Genomic DNA, 18,899 nt, shown 5'->3' on the forward strand with positions numbered 1-18,899 from the left:
CAAGATGAAACCAAGATTCTGAAGTCCAACTGACTGCACCACCCAAGTGCCCCACATCCCACATTATTTTCATCTCATTTTAGGCAGAGGGGCATATTTCTTGTTTTTCAAAGCCAACCTCTGCCCCCATTCTTTCCACCTCCTCTGGGAACTTGGCCTATCACCATTCCCTTCTGTTTCTCATATTGTTTTAGTATCTGTAATTTCTTCCTCAAAATACAACCCTACTTAAGCAACTCTCATCCTTAAAAACAAAAGGAAAATAGTTTCCACCTAAGATGTAACTCCAAAAGCTTCCACTTGTAGCCAAAATAGTTAAGACTCACCCTTCCACCTGAAACAACCACAAAACAACAAAAGCACAAGAAATAGAGGTTCTCGAAACATTGGTACAAGGCGGTGAAGGTCAGTGGACCCCAAGAGATGGGAAACAAATAAACCAAGCCCTGAAATTGTGATGGTTGCCCCAGCTATTGCCATGATGGAGGGCTAGAGGCTGAGGAGCAGAAAGGGAGAACCCAGGAAGAGTCCCTGAATGAAGACAGAACTGGGATTGCAGAGAACAAGGCAGCTAGAATTTATAGAACAGAGTACCAGGAAGAAGGGGGCCATGCACCTGGGTGGCTCAGTAGGTTAAACATCTGCCTTCAGCTCAGGTCATGATCTCCGGGTCCTGGGATCAGGTCCCACATTGGGCTCCCTGTTTAGCAGGGAGTCTGCTTCTCCCTCTACCCTTCCCTCCTGCTTGTGATCTCTCTTTCCCTTACTCTCTCTCAAGTAAATAAATAAAATTTTGAAAGAAAGAAAAGAAAAAAAAAAGAAAAGAAGAAAGCAAGGAAGGAAGGAAGGTAGGAAGGAAGAAGGAAGGGGCCACCCAGGGAGAGAATTTCGAGACCTGCAGAGGGTACCCCTGGAGGAGTCAGCTGATTGGGAAGAGCATATGAAGAAACAACCAGAGGTTGAAGGAAGAACCACCAAAAAAGATTAAAGGGAGAAGTGCCAGGTATACACACAGGGCCAGGAACAAGACCTGCTCCAGCTGGACTGGAAAATATCAAGATTCACAGGGCATTGGGTTGAGTGCTCATAAAATTCCTGCCCCAGTAGGGGGAGTGGGTTAGCCCTAAGATGAGCACTGCTCTGCTTCCTTTTACCAGTCTCAAAAGAAAGCCCAAAAAGGATTACACCATTTCCAAGTTAACTTAACTGAATCCCAGAACAAAGATGGACAGTCTTCATGGGAATACAAAGATATCCAGCACCCAACAGGGAAAATGGACAATGTCTGGCATCCAAACTAAAGTTACCAGGCATGTGAAGAAGCAGAAAAGTGTGACCCATAATTAAGACACAAAAACAACTGAAAATGACCTAGTCAGAGAGCCAGCATGCTGGTTGGGCCTGCTTCGCTTTGCCTCCTTAGAGGCTGCACCCACCAAGATGGAACCGTGCTCCAGCAACCTAATTTAAGTAGGGACCCAGGATAGTCTCCTGCCTCACATGGAACAGTTATTTTCCTCTTATCTGCAGAGGTACTCAGCTCTGAGATGCTCCTGCCTGAAGGAGACTCCGAAAAACTGCTGGGAGCTTCAACGCTAATCAACATTCCAGTTTCTGTTCCAGTCCTGGCCCACACAGGTGTTGATTGGTCTTGCTTTTGAACATGGCTATGTCTTTCTAGTCTTCTACTTTTTGTATCTTTTAAAAAATATTTTATTTATTTTTTTGTCAGAGCACAAGCAGAGGGAGCAGCAGACTCCCCACTGGGCAGAAATTCCGTTGTGGGACTCAATCCCAGGACTCTGGGATCATGCATGACCTGAGCTGAGGGCAGACACCTAACCGACTGAACTACCCATGCATCCCTATGTTTTATGTCTTAACTCTTACGACTATGAGTTTGGAGCACAAGGGAAACTTCAAAATGTGATCTTACCATACATCTCAACTAGGAATCTGCATTCATTCTGTCCTGAAACTCCTCCCCTGCTTTTCAGCGATGTTATTTTCTTTTGCTTTTCTTCTCACTTCTCGGATTACCATATTTCTTTCTGTGAATCCTCCTTCTCTGCTCACCCATTAAACTTTAAAGGGCTCCATTCTCTCCTTAGTCTATGATAAAAAGTTTAATCTGAGGTTTCAAAGGTCTGTGATCCCCTGAAAGTTTATAAAAATTCTGAGTTTTTTTTTTCAATCAGGAATAAAAGTTACAAATGGTATTTAAAGCTAGATGGCATTTTTATAAGAAGAAATCTTGTGGCTGGGATGTTTATAATAAATCAAATTCTTCAGTTATTTAGAATTAACCCTGGGGTTGTGGCAAGTATAATATATGAAAAGTAGATAGATGCATAAGGAAAACAGGAAATATTACTTAGAAGTTCACTCAGTTAATGAGAAATGTAATAGGCTTTCTGCAAGTGTTGATAGTAGGGTAAAGTACATAGGAATAAACTGAGTTGGTTAGATGAAGGGCAAATTATAGGTTGAGTGTGCCCCTCCCATAAATTATGGGTGAAAGTTAAACTGTGTTCACGTCTTTGTGGAGGTTCTCAACCATCACATGTTTAGGTAGTGCCCTTCCAAAGCTGCCTGACATTGGGGATGTCCAGATGAACAAGACGGTCTCTGCCTCCACCGGGTTTAGAGTTTAGCCTTTCATTCTCCTTTTAATTCTGTCTTCCCTAAAGGAAGTTGCCTGAATGTAGCAATCTAGGAAGGAATGGGGGCAGGGTGATGAAACAAGGCAGGAGGGTACCTGACATGGTTCTCTTTTCAACATCTTTAGGGAGTGCTGCTTGAGAATCAAACCTAAAGAAGAATGTAGCAGGATGGGTTTTTCCCCTGCAAGCTAATTGGCTCATTATCCTTGCTAATTGGGCAGAGCAGCACAAATAAGCCAACATTGGTGCGGGGGATGGTAGGGGGAGATTAAGAAAAAGTGGGCACATTTCCTAAAACACCTCCCTGTTCTCTGATCATCTATGAGAGCCCATTTTAGAATTGGAGGTCACGAGGGGCTTGGGGCTTAGGGAAACAGAGTTTGTATGTAAATAAGCAAGGCCCCTCTTTTACAGAAGAGTTGATTAAGGGTCTGGTTGACAAAGTGTACAGAATCCCTGCTCTCTGACACCACAAGTATCTATTACATGAGAACTTCCTTCTGGCGCCAGGAGGCATTTAGTTTTCACTTGGGTGTTCTACAGAGGATGAGGCACTAGGAGCGGTGATGGGAGTGGAAGGTGGGAGGGTTACTAAAATGAAAGCAGCTCTGAGTAGGGCAATGACACTATTGGGAGAGGGTGTACAAAAAAAAATGGGAGGGTAGGAGAGAGCATGGAGACAATATATGTGCTGCCAGAGAGAACAAGGATGGGAAAAAGAACATAATAACTAACCTTGAATAATGTTCTGCCGTTTCCAGGGGCGCCTGAACACTGGGCAGTCTCTGCAAGGTGGGCTATACAGGGAGAAACAGCTCCGAGGTGAGCAAGCAGCCCAAGACCACTCCACTGATGGATGCAGAATCTTCTAATGTCCATAGCGAAGAGGCACTCTTTCCAGTACAGGTCACATGGCAGGATGTTATTCTCTCCTAGGCGAACTCCACAATTAACAAGGCTTGGGACCACATACTGGAGACCAGAGCTGTGTGCTACACTTCAAGGGATGTTTTGGTAATGGAATATTTTCACACTTCCAACGAACCGCCAATAAACACTAAGAAAAATCTGGCATAGACATTTCTTAGCTTCTGCTTAAAAGTGAATGGCTATCTCAAGGGATTTTTTTTTTTTTTTAAACTAGTTTGCCCTTCAGAATGTTCCAAAGCAGTGAGGCCCAGGGAGTCTGCAAACAGGCCTCCTCCTTTGGAGGCCTTCATCACAGGGCTTTTTCTCTGGGAGCTGGTGTGCTTTAACTCTGCCAATGGAGTAGTCAAAGTCCTTTGCAGGAGATACACAGCGTTCCAGTGGCAGAAGAGTACACTTCGGTATCGGCTACCTAGAAACCACAGATACTGCTTTAAAAACAAAACAAAACTTTTCCTAAACCCACTTGCATTTTCACTTATCAAAACAATCCAAGAGGATTTTTTTTTTTTCTTCCCTCCTGACTGGCAGAGAAAATCTGGCCTCTGAATCTTATCACTTCCCCCGCCCCCTTTTTTCATTCTTAACCCAGACTTTTCAACCCTGAGCGTCCACAAACCGGATGTGTCCAGGCCGTGGCCTCTCTACACGCTAAGGTCTCCTGGGGCTCCAACGAGGCAAAACGCTTGCCGCAACTTTTGGATAAATAAACCAGCAGTGGAGGACTGGTCGTGTGGAGGGTATCAGAGAACTACTGCCATCCATTCCGAGTGTTCCCACAGGCGCCGACCGCGGAGCCGGCGGCATCCAACTGCCGGGGGCTCCTTTCCTTCCAGGGTTGGGAGTGTGGGGACATCCTGGACGACCCGGGACAAAGGCTGCGGAGGGCCTGGAGCTGGGCCCCTGGCTTCGTGCAAGAGAAGAAAGGCAGGCCAGGGCCTGGCGTAAGGGTGACCTCCCCTGCCTCCAAGTGACACCTCCCCCCGCCACGTGACCCACCTGCCACGTGATCTGCCCAGCACGTGACTCGTGCACGCTATTACCTGATCCGTCGCATCCCGGGTCTAGGCGTCCTTCTCCTTAAGTTCTGCTGGTTCGAGGGACCAAAGAGCTAGGCCACGCAGCTCAGGGTGACGTCCCCAGGGTGAGGAATCAAGTTAACGCTTCTCCAGGGCTAAGGCTTCTGTTACAAAGAGGGGCAGAAATCCCAACCGGAAGCGTTTCTCAGCGTGTTCTAGGGTTGAGTGGGTGAGACGAGGTTGAGTACACGCATCGAGGTGCCGGGAAGATGGGAGGAGTAAGGGGGAAGGTACCTACCGTCACCTGTGCTCCCCACTTTACCATGCTTTTTCCCTCAGAGTGTGTCTTCTGAGGGGAGTTGGTCTCACTAACACGGGCCACGGCAAACAGTAGACAATGTATAGTTGCAAAATGAATCCCTACAGTTTCCAAAAGAAAATAATGTGAGCTACATAGGTAATTCCAACTTTTTTAGTAGCTGCATTATAAAAACAGAAAGAAATGGCTGAAATTAGTTTTAATAACATTTCTTTTAACCCAGTATATCCGAAATGTTATCATTTTTTGATACAATTTTAAAAACCTATCTCATTTTACTAATGAGATAATTTGATATTCTCTTATTCACACTGTCTCCAATATCTGGTGCATATTATATACTGCTGTACATCACTAGCCACATTTCAAGTTCTTGTAGCTTTATGTGACTAGTGGGTCCCAACAGTGGCCAGCTGGACACTCTTTATTTTTCTAGATCAAAGGTATGGACAGTTTCTTCAGCCAACCAGATAGTTCAGGGTATCAGGAAACTTTAGTTAGCTACCACCAGGAAAGTCACATGGGGAGGGCTCTATCTGTTCAAATGCATTCCCACAATAACCATATCTTAAGCATTTACTTAGTAATGTTTTGGCTTGGTATTCACAGAACGTGGATGAAACCCCTGCTCTTCCTAAACCCTAAACCCACCTGACCTATCCAGCTTCAGACTTCCTCAATTAGTACTTACAGCAGAGTCTGAAGGGGCAGTAGCCAGAAATGGCTTACTTTCCATGTCTGTAATTATTAGCCCACCTCATTCTTCCTTTTTAGAAAATCTGAATTTTGGGTATTTTTAATATTATAAAATATTTCAAATATTTAAATATTGCATTTTAAAATATTTTATCATATTAAGTGCCTTTTCTGTGTTACATCTGAGTGTGCTTTCACAGATGCTGCAATCTCATTTAATCTTTTCATTAGCCCTGATTTTGGAATTTTATCCCACTTTTCAAATAGGGAAAGTGAAGATTGGAGAAGTGCTCTGACTTTATGGTAAGAGAACTTGGAGAAAGAAAAGGTTTCTAATGCAGGCCCATCCATTTTCGCTCAGTGAGGTCTCTTATAAGACCTTTGGGAAATGTCAGGCGATGGGCTTATGTCCTTCAAACTGTAGACGTGTGCAATTAAGGCAAATGAAACATCCTGGTTGCCATCCAAAACCCAGAACAAGTCCTGCGGCACAAATCTGGGTCAGTTCCCAATCTGATACTTAGCTGTGTGATGTTGGGAGAAACAATTCACAGTAATAAAAATTACTGGCATTTATCGATCTTCTGCGTTTGGGGCTCTGGCCCAAGCAATTGCTTATATACATACATCCTCTTCCTTATGAGGCAGATAACTCATTTTATAGATTAGGAATCTGGGCCTCAGAAAAAGTAAATTGCCAAAGGTCATACAGCCAATAAGCAGGAAGACCAGGATTGCAAGACATTATTAAATGTATTAATGTTTATTTTGTAGTGTAACTTTAAGCCCACCCACTCCCTACTGCATACTTAAAAAGCACATCTTAAAGAACTTCAAGGCCATTAATGGATACCATAAACAACTGTATATTCATGCTACAAATCTAAAAGCTTGCAACGCATGGACAGATAGGAATTGTTCTCAATATGCTTTAAAAAAATACAAAACTAAAACCTTTATTATTCATTTGCAATGTATGGTAACTTGCCAAAACAATTCAAACAGCCAAGCTCTCAGAAGAGATAAGTATACTTGTACAGTTCAGCTCATAGGGCTGTTGCATTGAGAGAGAAGGAAAAGGAAAGGCATGTTCAAAGTGTAAAGAGGTGACAAATGTCAGATATTGCAAACATGTTTAAAGCAAACTACAGTTATATACTAATATGAAATGTATTTGATGATACACTAATCTTCATCGGGAGTCTGCACCTTGAAAAAAGAGTAAAAGAATGAAAATATAACTAAAAAGACATGGAAGGAAAGGAAAGATGAAAGAAAGATAAAAGAAAATAATGAAGAGACCTGTCTTTCCTGAAGGAGAACAGAGGGAGGGAGGGGAGAAAGAAGAGAGATACAGAGGAAGGGAAAAGAATGGAAAGAAGGAAAAATAGAGCATCAAAAGAAAAGAACATAAAGGAAAAAGCTATGAAAAAGAAATAAGCATGAACTGTTGGGGTCAGTCAGTTCCTTAAGAAAAAGAAACTGGCCATGACCTGATTAGCGTTGAGGCTGGGTTCAGTTTTTTTGTGACTGTTTAGAGAAAATCTAGCACTTTCCCCACCATTAATCTTTTCTAAAGAAAGACTTTGTTCTGCACCTGTATAAACAATCCAGATTTTTAAAACCTATATGCCAGCCTCTAATGTGTGAGACTATGTATTTATACTGATAGATTCAAGTCATCAATGGATGATGCAGAAAGCTAGCCTGAGATCTCCTTTTTACATCTTTCTGCTCCCCCTCCTCATTTTTTTCTTCCCTCCTTCTCCTGGTGCACCTAAAGTCAAGTTCAAGTTCAAGCACTCCTATAAAGAACTCCATACTCAGTCCTATACTCCCTGCCTTTTCCCATCCCAGAGAGAACTGAAAATGAGGGGTATTCTTACTCAACTGATCCCAAAAGGAGCCCCTCCCCCATCTCTCAACAAAATGACAAAATACACAGGAAGAAAACCTCTGCAAATGAGGGTGACCGGGAAGGGGTATGTGAAACATCCCCCATGAGGGCGGGCTGGCCTGGGAGACTAAGGTGGAACGCTGCCTGAGTGATGAAGTCAGCCGGGGCCAGCCACCTGTTGTGGCACTTCAAGCAGGAAGCTGGGAGCATTTGTTCTGCTGAGGAGCTAGTGGAGGGAAGCTGGCCCCATGGCTTCTGCACTCTGTCCTGGGCTGACTGCACATTTGTTTCCTTGCACTTTGCTGGGTTTGGGAACCTACGAGCTTTAGGGGAAGGACAAGTAAACACATTAGCAGGGTGTAAAGATTGTTTCCTCATTGTAAAACAGAGGAATTATACCCCAACCTCATAGCCATTGATTATTTTGTTGTTTTCTTTTAATTCCTCACTGGGCAGTCATAAGGTGCCTAGCCCTGTGCCTGGCACATAGCAGGCACTCAATACCTGGCCAGTGGTGTCTGCCTCCAACATGAAGTACCATCCCTCGATGAGGTACTGCAAAGATCCTTTGGGTTAGAAAATGAGACCACAGTTTCCTTTTGTTTCCTTTGGGGCTGAGGGGAGAGGGCTTATTTTTGGTTGACATAGGACACCTTAGTTCTGGATGCTGTTTTGTCATTTTTATTTTAGAAGATTGTGCTGAGTTAGCATTCTGCATCCTGGAGTGTGCTCTTCAACACACAATCTAAAATAGTAATTAATTCCCTAGACTATAACTCAAAGAATTGGGGCAAGATCCTCTATCTAATGCGTTGTGGTATTAAAAACAAAATCAAGCATGAAATTCCCAAGACATTGGTAAACAGCAAATGTAACAGCTTGGGTGTGTGTCGGGGGAGGCGTGTCGCGACTGAAATATGGAGGAGCCAGGGATGCTAAACGTGGAGTTCAAGTCCATATTCTACTTACCAGCCTGAAGATTTGGGGTCCTTTACTTAAATACCTATCTCTGCGTTTTAGCTTGAAGTTCTGCAAAGTGGAGGTAACATTTAAGTCACAGATGTTGTTTGAAAATGGAACGAACCAGTGTAGTAAAACTTGTTTTATAAATCATAAAGCCATATTATAGGGAAAAGAGGAAGAGGAAAATGGGAGGTTCGTTAATTGTGGCGGATTGCTCGGTGTCATTTGCTTGTTTTGCTTTTACGCTTTTGTCGGACAAGCCTTGTGTAGGCCGTCATACATTACGCGTTTTGAACTTGGGAAATATAGTTCCGCTGAAAAGATGGGGAGAGAAGCAGAGGTCGCGATCCCGGGGTTTCTAAGTGTCTGGCAATCTTCGCCCTGGCTAAGACTAGTTGGGGGTGGAAGTAGAGTGGGTATGAACAAGGTCCCCTCCTTCACTCTCCCGACGCACGCTCATCTCTCACTGACAATCTGAGGGTCCGACGGACCTGGGGCCCCAAACCTCAGTGGGGAGAGACTTCCCCTTCCCCGCCCCCACCAACAGATCCCGACCGCAGAAAAGCGGTCCCCACCCCTTCCACGCCCCCGCCCCACCTCTTGCCCCCCTTTCCAACTCCCTCTGCTTGGCCCGGGTGGTTTGTTCCGAGGAGTACAAATAAATAGCCCTGTCAAAAGGCGCAGCTCGGGGCAGAGCGCGCAGAGCCTGGGCGGGGGCGCCCACTTCTCCGCTGCGCTCTCCTAGGTCAGCGGCAGGGCTCGCTCCCGCGGCCCCGGGCTTCCTACCCAGGTCTCGAGTCTTCCTCGGAGTTCGGCCCGGCCCCCGCCTCCGCCAGAGGGAGCGGAAGGCCGAGACCATTAGGTCGGCCTGGGGGCGGAAGGCGGGCGCGCGTGGGCGTGGGGGACGCAGTGATGTCCACCGGCTCGGTGAGCGACCCCGAGGAGATGGAGTTGCGGGGGCTGCAGCGGGGGTACCCGGTCCCCGCCTCCAAGAGGCCGTCCCTTCGCGGCGCCGAGGGCAGCTACATCTCTCCCAGTGACAACTCGTCCGCGGAGGAGGAAGACCCCGATGGCGAGGAAGAGCGGTGTGTCCTGGGCGCGGCCGGCGGCGCGGAAGGCTGCAAGAGGAAGCGGCCGCGTGTGGCTGGGGGCGGCGGCGGCAAGAAGCCCCTCCCGCCCAAGGGCTCGGCCGCCGACTGCAAGCAGTCGCAGCGGAACGCAGCCAACGCCCGCGAGCGCGCCCGGATGCGCGTGCTGAGCAAAGCCTTCTCCAGGCTCAAGACCAGCCTGCCTTGGGTGCCCCCCGACACTAAGCTTTCGAAGCTGGATACGCTCCGGCTGGCTTCCAGTTACATCGCGCACCTGCGGCAGCTGCTGCAGGAGGACCGCTACGAGAACGGCTACGTGCACCCGGTGAACCTGGTAGGGGCACCCGCGCGAGGCCCGCGGCGAGAGGCCGGGATATGCTCGGGGAGTTCCCGGGCACTGGCACAGTCAGCCGGCGGGGGAGGAACCTGTAAAGGGGGTTCTGGAATGGGTGGTGAGGAGTCCAGTTAATTTTCTTAAAACCAGGGGAAGGGCCAAGCCTCTTTCTCGAAGAACTTTCCACCCTTCGGTGTTTTCTTCATTCTGATCATTGTACGTGGTACTTTGCCCCGTGGCATCTCTTGGCTAATATCCTACGTGCGGGGTGTGTCTGGGTTCCATCTGCATCCACTACCCGGTTGCAGATCAAATGGCAGATCTCTCTCGCCCAGCTTTTTCCAGCTAAGAGTCTGACCTGCTCGATTTAACAAGCCCTATTTTCTGAAGGGAAGGAGGAAAGGCCCGAGCTCTATTTAAAAGCCTTTGGATTTTTAAAAAGGTTCTTGCAGAATATGAAAGGTTTCCCCAAAAGGGATTTGTCTGGAAAGTCCCTCTCCGACCTGCCAATTTTCCTGGCTTGAGAAAGAACCTATTCCAGTTCCTACTCGGAATGGAAGGCTGAGTGTGTGTGTGTGTGTGTGTGTGTGTGTGTGTGTTGGGGGGAAGGGAATTAAACAGACGAAATCCCAAACTCATGCAAGTTTCACCGAATCATCCTGAGGGCAAAGACCAGAAGGAAGCATGGACAGACGTCTCATGTCTCACACAATCAAAATTCAGAAAAATTAGAATCCTAATTTAGAGGGAGGACACCCAAATTCCCAGAACACTGATAAAATCTGAGCTACTAAAAGCCAGGGATATTCCAGGGGTCACTTAGGAGAACGGTTTCGGTTTGAGACAGTACTTGCTCCTTCAGTATCTGACGCTCTTTTGGATTTTACAGACATGGCCTTTCGTGGTGTCAGGACGACCCGACTCGGACACCAAAGAAGTTTCGGCAGCCAACAGATTATGTGGGACCACCGCTTAGATCGAACACAGTTGCTGGGATTATTGTTGAAGCGTCTGTGTTTGGGGGCGGAGAGAAAGGAGCGTGAGAACCGCATCCCCCGCTCCCGCCAGGGAATGCGGGGAAAGTTCCATCGGATTCTCCTAAATTCTCCTAGACAGCTCCCCACCCGAACTGAGAACACGACACATGGCGGGTGTCGGGATCTGTGCCCGAAGGGTTGGCCGCGCGGCTGTCATCGCAGGACGCTGAGGGCTGCGGCTGCTGCGGATCCCCGGGAGGACAGTTTGCCTCTCCAAAAAGAGCTTCCTTCTGTCAGTACAGCGCGGAACCAGATCCACCCTCGGACTTTAGCTGTAGACTAACCCGGCGCCAAACCACCTAGGAGTTAGTTTCTCGACGGAGCCAGATCTCTGTCTATGACGGCACGGCTCTGCACAGCATAGGCGCGTGCTAGGTTAGGCGATGCTTACTTAGAACGTGCTCAGGACGATTGGCTTTAAAGACAGCAGTGTTCGCGGGAGACCAACATAGGGGCGTGTTTTAAATTGCAAAGACGGGAGAGTGGCGTACTTGGGCCAGGTTTGTACCCCCACAGGGCAGCAGCCTCCTAGATGAAGGGGCTGCCCTCTGCACAGGGAGAGATGGAGACACGCTTTCAGGGACCACCCGGCCCGGGTTTGCCGGGAGCGCTCTGGGCGGTTCTGCCTCCTCGTGGCGGTCAAGGCCTTCTCTCCCCCCAGGCTCCCGCCCCTTCCTAGCCGGGCTTCTGTCTGTGCTCCTACCACCTCCCAGTCTAGACTTGAGCCTCCCACCCCCGCGCGCCCCCCCCTCAATCAAGCTCGGGTCTTCTTGGGGTCTCCGTCCAGTTCTTCCTCCACACCTCTTTGCAGCACCCCTCCTCCGGCTCCCGACCACCCCCAGCCGGCCTCCCCTACCCAAGCTCTGGTGGCCTCCTCCTGCAGCACAGCCTCCCCGTGCCCACGTTCTTCCTTGCTGGAGGAGTGCGCTGGGTGGTCCGCTGAGCGGGTTGGGTACCTAAGGACCCGGCTCAGGGGACATACGCCGCTGTCCCGAGGCTTCTCTATCACAATACTAGCAAATGTAAATAAATTTATTTTTGTATGAATAAAAAAAGGCATTGTGAAATCTGAGTGGCCCTGGGCGCTGTCCGAATGTGGTCTTTGTTGCCCTTTACCTAGTTTGGTACGGAAGTTCATTTAGAGGCGCCTTCTTGGCCCCAGACTGGGATTGGTTCTTTCTCGGCCGAACAGAGCTGATCCCATTGGGATCACTGTATTTCCAAATGTAACTCTCATTACTTTCTATTCTTCTGATTCTTCTGGAGGCCAGGGTTCCTGGAAGGCAAGAACCCAAGGCTTAGTGTGCCTGAAGAGTCTTTTGGGGCCGAGGCCACGTTGAGATTTATATGCTCGCTCTACAAAGTAATATAGGTGCGCGTCTTACATTTACACACACACACACACACACACACACACACACACACACACGATGCTTTCGCTCACATAAAGCACACTCCAGACCTTACAATTCCAAGTTTTTCAGGAACCCCTACAGCCCACACACCATTTTGGGGGTGACTCTCAGGTCTAATAGGCAGAATAAAATTATAATACAAGCGGCAAGTTGTGTTTCAGTTGAGCTTCTTTTTTGTTGTTGTTTTTCAAATAATGTTTATATAGCGTTTTTAACTTATACCACCTCATTTTCCTTGTTGTTTTCTTCCATTTTCACTGCAATTTTCTTGGGAAGTAATAACCTGGGAAATCATCATATGGTTTTTTAAAAATGCCCTTTTTTAAAAGCTGCATTCCATGTGTAGCACATTTAGAAAATTTGTGAAAGTGTGAAGGATAAAACTACCTAAACATCTGCCCAATTTGGGGTGTGTTCGTTATTTTATAAAATCAAAAGGCAGTTTTCTTGACCAGAAAGAGAAAATACAGCTGGAGTTTAGGAGGTGAGAGGGAGGTGGGGGGTGGGGGGAGTGTGATTTCCTGTTTTGAACTAAACTAAACCAAAACTCTGGAGAACTGCTTTCTGAGACCATTTTCTTAGGCTTTCTTCATAGGAGGAAGATCTGGCCCTTGGGATCTAATCTTCATGAGCAGAAGTGGGCTCAGGGCTAAGCTACTTGGTTTTTGTGGCATCAGAGTCTCCCTGGTAAAAACAAACTTGGGGGTAACTAGTGACAGGAAACCCTAGTGTGTTGGTTTAAAGGCACTTAGCTCCCCTAATAAGTTCTGGGTGGCCGGCTTATTGGGGGTGTGTTGTCTCCTGGAGGTCAGCTCTCAGACTATGTCTTTCCCAAAGCTTCCATCAAATGTGATCTTTTTCAAGGGAAGGATGCAGTGTAGTATGTTATTAAGGTGAACCGAATGTCTACAGAACCCCACCTGAAAGTGAATCTCTGCTGCCCACAGGCTAGTGGCCATGTGCAACCCCTTTCAGCCTCAGTTTTAGTATCTACAAAATGGGAGTAGTAATAGTTCCTCCCTGGGAAAATTGCCATCAGGCTAAATGTGATAATATTTAAGCAACCCTTCTGGTAGGCAGTAAGCAGCACCCTAAATGTTGACTCCTATAAAATGGGAGAGACATGTTTTGATGAAGGGGGCACTTTATGCATGTGAGGTATTTCAGGACTCCAGTCTTTAAGATTGGGGTGGCCCAGGTTTAAAATGCCTGGGTTAGAATGTAAAATAGAAGTATCCCGCAAAAGCAGACCAGACAAAGGAGGGGGAGATGACTATATTTGTAGTAAGTACAGATAAGGAGAAACATTTGGTGAAACAAAAAAATTATTGGGCAAATTTTCATAAGTAAAAAAAATATTTAAATACTTCTTTGTATAATTATATCCTCTTAGGGCACTGCAGGGGTCAATGTTCCTGCCCCTGCTTTGTCCCCACTCCCCAAACTGAAGTGGCTCTCTTCACTGAGTCCCACATGCAGAGGCTTGTATCCTGAAAACTCATTTTTATTGCTACTTTATAATCCTATAATTTGTAAAGAAGAAAAAAAATTTTTACAAGTTATTTTCGCTCCCCAGTTTTTGTAAAGAGTCCAATGTCAAGAATTATGAGATTTAAAAAGAAGAAGAAAAAACGAGGCCAATTTCTAGTAAGTTTCAGTGAATCCAGGTAAATTGCTCAAGCTTCTGGGCAAAGGTAGCTCTTGGGAAAGGCTGGAAGCACCTTGACCCAGCCTTTTCTTGATTAACCATGACCATCATGCATGCTGAGAGGTAGAAAGGCATCCCATTCCTTATTTTCTTTTTCCTCCATTTTCCTGTAGGAATTTGGGTTGAAGAAATAGGAGTTGGGGTTGAGAACAGAGGAGGTTAAGAAAAAAAAGAAAGTCTCTCTTTTAGTTATTTCAATTTGATTACACTGCTGTATGAGAGAAGTGGAGGGGGAAAAAGTCCAAGAAATATAATGTAAAAGGTACTGAATAGCAAATAAAAATGAGTAAATTGAAAAAGACTCTTCAGGTGGCTTTTTGAGAGACAAAGCATTATTATTAGTGATACTGACTCAATCAAAGAGAACAAAAAATCCCCTTTCACAGGCTCTTCCTAAGATGAATATTTTAAAAGAAATGCTTTCAGCACTGTAATCTTGAAACACTTGGGCGTTTCTCTTGGTTGTGGAGTTGAATTGATTTTGTGCGTATTTTTTTGCACTGGGCTTCTAGTTACAACTTCCCTTGAGCCCAATGGCTTTTTCAACAGATAGTGACATTTACCATCACAATTTACAAAAGAGATTTTTTAAATAGGTACAGGTTTTTCCCCCCATGATAAATGCTTCATAAGAAAAAAAAAAAAAGTCTCCCTTCCATAAAAAGAACTGAATGTTACACATCTTATTTTAATAGGTGATAGGTAAATAGTAGCTTGGCTACTAATTTTGAAAAAAAATTAAAGTAATAGCTGAGAAAGTCAGTTTAGCAATGTTTGGAAGAGAAAAAACACAATTTTCAAAATATTTTAGTTATTTATTTGACACAAAGAGAGAGAGAGCACAAACAGGGAAGCAGCAGGCAGAGGGAGAGGGAGAAGCAGGCTCCCCACTGAGTAAGGAGCCTCATGTGGGCTTGATCCCAGGGTCCTGGGATTATGACCTGAGCTGAAGGCAGATGCTTAACCACCTGAGCCACCCAGGTGCCCCGGAAAAACATATAAATTAATAACTGACTTCTTACTGCCAAGCATCTGACTTCTGGAAAAAGTCTCTAGAAGTTACAGGCTAGCTCTTTGTAACTGAGAACATAGCCACTTTCCTTGACACTTCTGCTTACCCACTGAGGGCACCCCATGCTTCCTTGTTGCCCTCACCACCCACATTCATCTCCTCTTCTCTTTTGACCTTTGCATTATTTTTCCTTTCTTTCCCACTACAGTGATAGGTGAATCTATGATGCTAAAAAGGTCTACAAAGTCGCCAAAACCTGAAATCCACCCATAATCATGTAAACACTGGTACTACGGTAGGAGTTATAGCCAGTGATCTCAGCCCTTGCTAGTTCCATTATCACTAAGACAGGTTATGGACCAATGTCGGGATCCTTCACTGCTCATGGTAAAGAGCATTGTGGAGCAGTTACGAGCAGTGACTTTCTGTTTCGTGAAAATATGGTATCTGTATTTACTATGTCTTTTGGCAGTAGAAATGGAGAAGGGTGGGGGCAAGGAGCAAGAGGTTTTTGTGTTTTACTTTTCCTTGTGTGTTAAGAGTTTATACATTATTTTTGGAATTAAAAAAAAAACTTGTATTTTTAAAGATTGCAAAACTATGAGTCAGATGTAGCCGGTTGTAGTCTAGTCCCACAATTCTGCAGCTCGGGCACTTTACCACTGTCTTGTGAGACAAGAACAGTATATCTTACCCCACAGAAAACGGATTAAATGAGATAGTTCTACCGGGCACTTGAGAAATGCTCCATAAATGCTAATTTTTAAAAATTGCCATCTCAATTTTCCTTCTTTCCTCTAACAGTAGTTCAGGTATCCTTATTCCTCAGCTGCAAATTTGTCTCACCATTCCCCTTTGCCACTGTTGTCACCTTCCTTTTGTATGCCACATGTAATTTTCCTAATTTTATTTTATTTTTTTGCCACTAAGGAGACATTTTCATTGAATTTCCTCTTGGAAAATAGAGATCATAACACTCAGCATCAAAAATCATCTATGGGATAAAAAAAATAAACTCAGGTAGTGCACGATAGACCAATGGATTTTGATGTAATAGAGTACAAAAATTTCATTGATAATGATTTCAGATTCTACTCTGCAGCCCACGTTTCAGAAATTACACTTGTAGAGTCTTAGCGTAATATCAATGAATATCCACATGAACTGAAATTGTCATTAATAAGCTTCTTTTCTTCACAACTCCCTGTCAGTGTGAGGCTGGATTTTCTTCATATTCTTTAACCAAAACAACATACCACAACAGATTCATGCAGAAGGCAGGAGTGAGAATACAGCTGTCTTCTATTTAAGTCAGACATTGAAGACATTTGCAAACATATAAAATATTGCCACTCCTCATTAAAATGTGTTGGAGGTCATAGCTATTTTTCATTAGAAATATGTTTCGTACATTCACATGTAATTAGTTTATTGTTTTTTAAGTGAATTAAAAATGTTTTCTCTTGGTTTTGATTTCAAATTCAGTAAATACCAGCAGATATAAACTGTTTAAACAAAAGCTTTTTGGGTCTTTAGTAACTTTTTTAAAGTGTAAAGAGACCAAAGACAAGAAAAAAATCCAGAACCACTGGCCTGGGTAATTCCTCAGTTCCTTTTCCTTGACAGGATTCCGTGTGTTCTTGATCATGTGGCAATCTCAGCAGGACAGCAGCAAGTAGGTCATGTCAAGGTTGGATACAGGAACCAACATTTGATCAGAAAGATTTGTTAGATGGTTAGGATGGCGATGACCGAGACGGGCCATGCCATGCAACTGGAGCCTCGTCAGGTGAATCAGCAGGGCCAATGCTTGAACTGGTGTCATATAGGCTGCTCCCAGGATTTCTGGACCCTTTTCTGAACCCTTTTCTACCTTTCTGCCCCATTCTCAACTCTTTTAGGCCCCAGTGTTTTGTTTTGTTTTTAAAGATTTTATTTATTTATTTATTTGACAGAGATCACAAGTAGGCAGAGAGGCAGGCAGAGAGAGAGGAAGGGACACAGGCTTCCTGCTGAGTGGAGAGCCTGATGTGGGGCTGGATCCCAGGATCCTGGGATCATGACCTGAGCTGAAGGCAGAGGCTTTAACCCACTGAGCCACCCAGGCGCCCCAGACCCCTGTGTTTTAAGCCTTTGTAGCCTCAGGGCTGGATCTGGCATTCAAATGAAAGGGAAAATGATGCCCCAAATTTGTGACTGCAAAATCCCATTTCTTTCGTCCATATATTCATATTCACTGAGGGCTAGGTTAGAATCTTAGCTGGATCCTTGGCTAGATTAGAATCATTGTTCTAGTGAAGAAATTTATTTGAGGAAACCCGGGAATCATTTCCACGGATCATCAATAGTCTTTTATCTCCAAGTTTGCCAATCGGCAGACAAATATATTTATTCATGATAATATCAGCTAACTCACACAGGCGCAGCCCTGAAGTAGCTGAACGCCTCGATGCGCAAAATCTGAGTACAAAAGAAACAAAAACAAACCAACAATAACGAAAACGCTGGGAATCCTCAAATTCTTTGGAAGCAAACATCTTCAAATGCAAAGAAAGGATCCCATAAAATAAATAGTTCAGCCACATGAGGTCTAAGGGATTTGGATGGTCTTTAAGGAAACTGTTCCAAGAGCTAGGAAGTAGGGAGTGTCCTTGTGCAAAAATGACCCAAACTTCTTCAGCTAAATTCAGTTAAGGAACCTCTAAATCACAAAGGGCAGAGCTCTAAGAGGTGGAAGCCAAGGCTTTTGGTGCCTGAGGGGGACGAGGTGGCTAAACCACCTGGAGAAAAGGAGAGAGCTGCACAGGGAAGAAAGACCATCCTTTAACATTTATGAAACCCGTACACTGCTAGATGCAGGCTGTATGTTTTATCCTCAACAGAACAATTTAGATATTTCTTACCTGACACTATCCCACTGGCTGTTTCTGTGCACAAAACTCTCTGGAAATCTCTACCTTTTACGTGCTTTCATTACAGGTTTTCCCTCCACTTGTGGTGAAGAAATAGGCTGAGCTATTCTTCTCTTTTTCTGGCTCAGTCAACCTCGAGTCATACCATTACTTTGGAGACTTGGGCAGGGATGTATTTGACTCTATTCGAATAGAGGGACCCGGCACCAAAGATGGTTCCCAATGAACCAGGCCTCCATCATCCGTGTTTTTGTGTAGCGCTGGTCCTGTGATTTGCTCTAAACAGTGGTAGGTAGCAGAAGTGACTGGCAGATCCAGGTCTAAGCCTTAAGGACTAGAAGCTTCTGTTTTTCCTTATTTGGGATTCTGAGCTTCCATGTAAGAAGTCCAACAATCCAGAAGAGACCACATGAAAGAAAAGCCCTGGGACTACACACAGGAGAACGAGGGAGCCCAGCTGACAGAGAGAACTGAGGCCCCAGATGGATGATCCCGGAGGAGCCATTATGGCCAGCTGTGGACGTGTCTTAGTGGAGAGTGAAGAAGTGATTGAGAACAGCTGGCAAGGGTGAGCCATCCCTTCTAGCCCTGTCCGAAATCCTGACCCTCAGACTCCTGAGGGATGATAATATTTTTTGTCATTTTTAAAAAAGATTTTATTTATTTATTTATTTGACAGACAGAGATCACAAGTAGGCAGAGAGGCAGGCAGAGAGAGAGGGGGAAGCAGGCTCCCCGCCGAGCAGAGAGCCCGCTGTGGGGCTCGATCCCAGGACCCTGGGACCATGACCCGAGATGAAGGCAGAGGCTTTAACCCACTGAGCCACCCAGGCACCCTATTTTTTAAGCCACTAAATTTGGGATAGTTTTTTCCTCAACAGTAGATAACCAAAACATCTTGTCAAGTAA

At 45.3% G+C, this 18,899-nt stretch overlaps 1 protein-coding gene and 1 pseudogene across 1 annotated transcript; one reads left to right on the forward strand and one right to left on the reverse strand.

The window, feature by feature from the left end:
• Positions 1-9,343, reverse strand: part of LOC122905331 — a 29,038-nt pseudogene extending 19,695 nt beyond the window's left edge.
• A 53-nt stretch (positions 9,344-9,396) lies between these two features.
• MSC (musculin) lies at positions 9,397-12,015 on the forward strand. Its single transcript, XM_044244466.1, has 2 exons — positions 9,397-9,906; positions 10,796-12,015. The coding sequence occupies exons 1-2, from the start codon at positions 9,397-9,399 to the stop codon at positions 10,880-10,882; spliced, it is 597 nt and encodes a 198-aa protein (XP_044100401.1). The 3' UTR covers positions 10,883-12,015.
• The last annotated feature ends 6,884 nt before the right edge of the window (positions 12,016-18,899 follow it).

This window comes from Neovison vison, chromosome 4 (assembly GCF_020171115.1).
Source record: "Neovison vison isolate M4711 chromosome 4, ASM_NN_V1, whole genome shotgun sequence".
Taxonomy (NCBI): Eukaryota; Metazoa; Chordata; class Mammalia; order Carnivora; family Mustelidae; genus Neogale; species Neogale vison.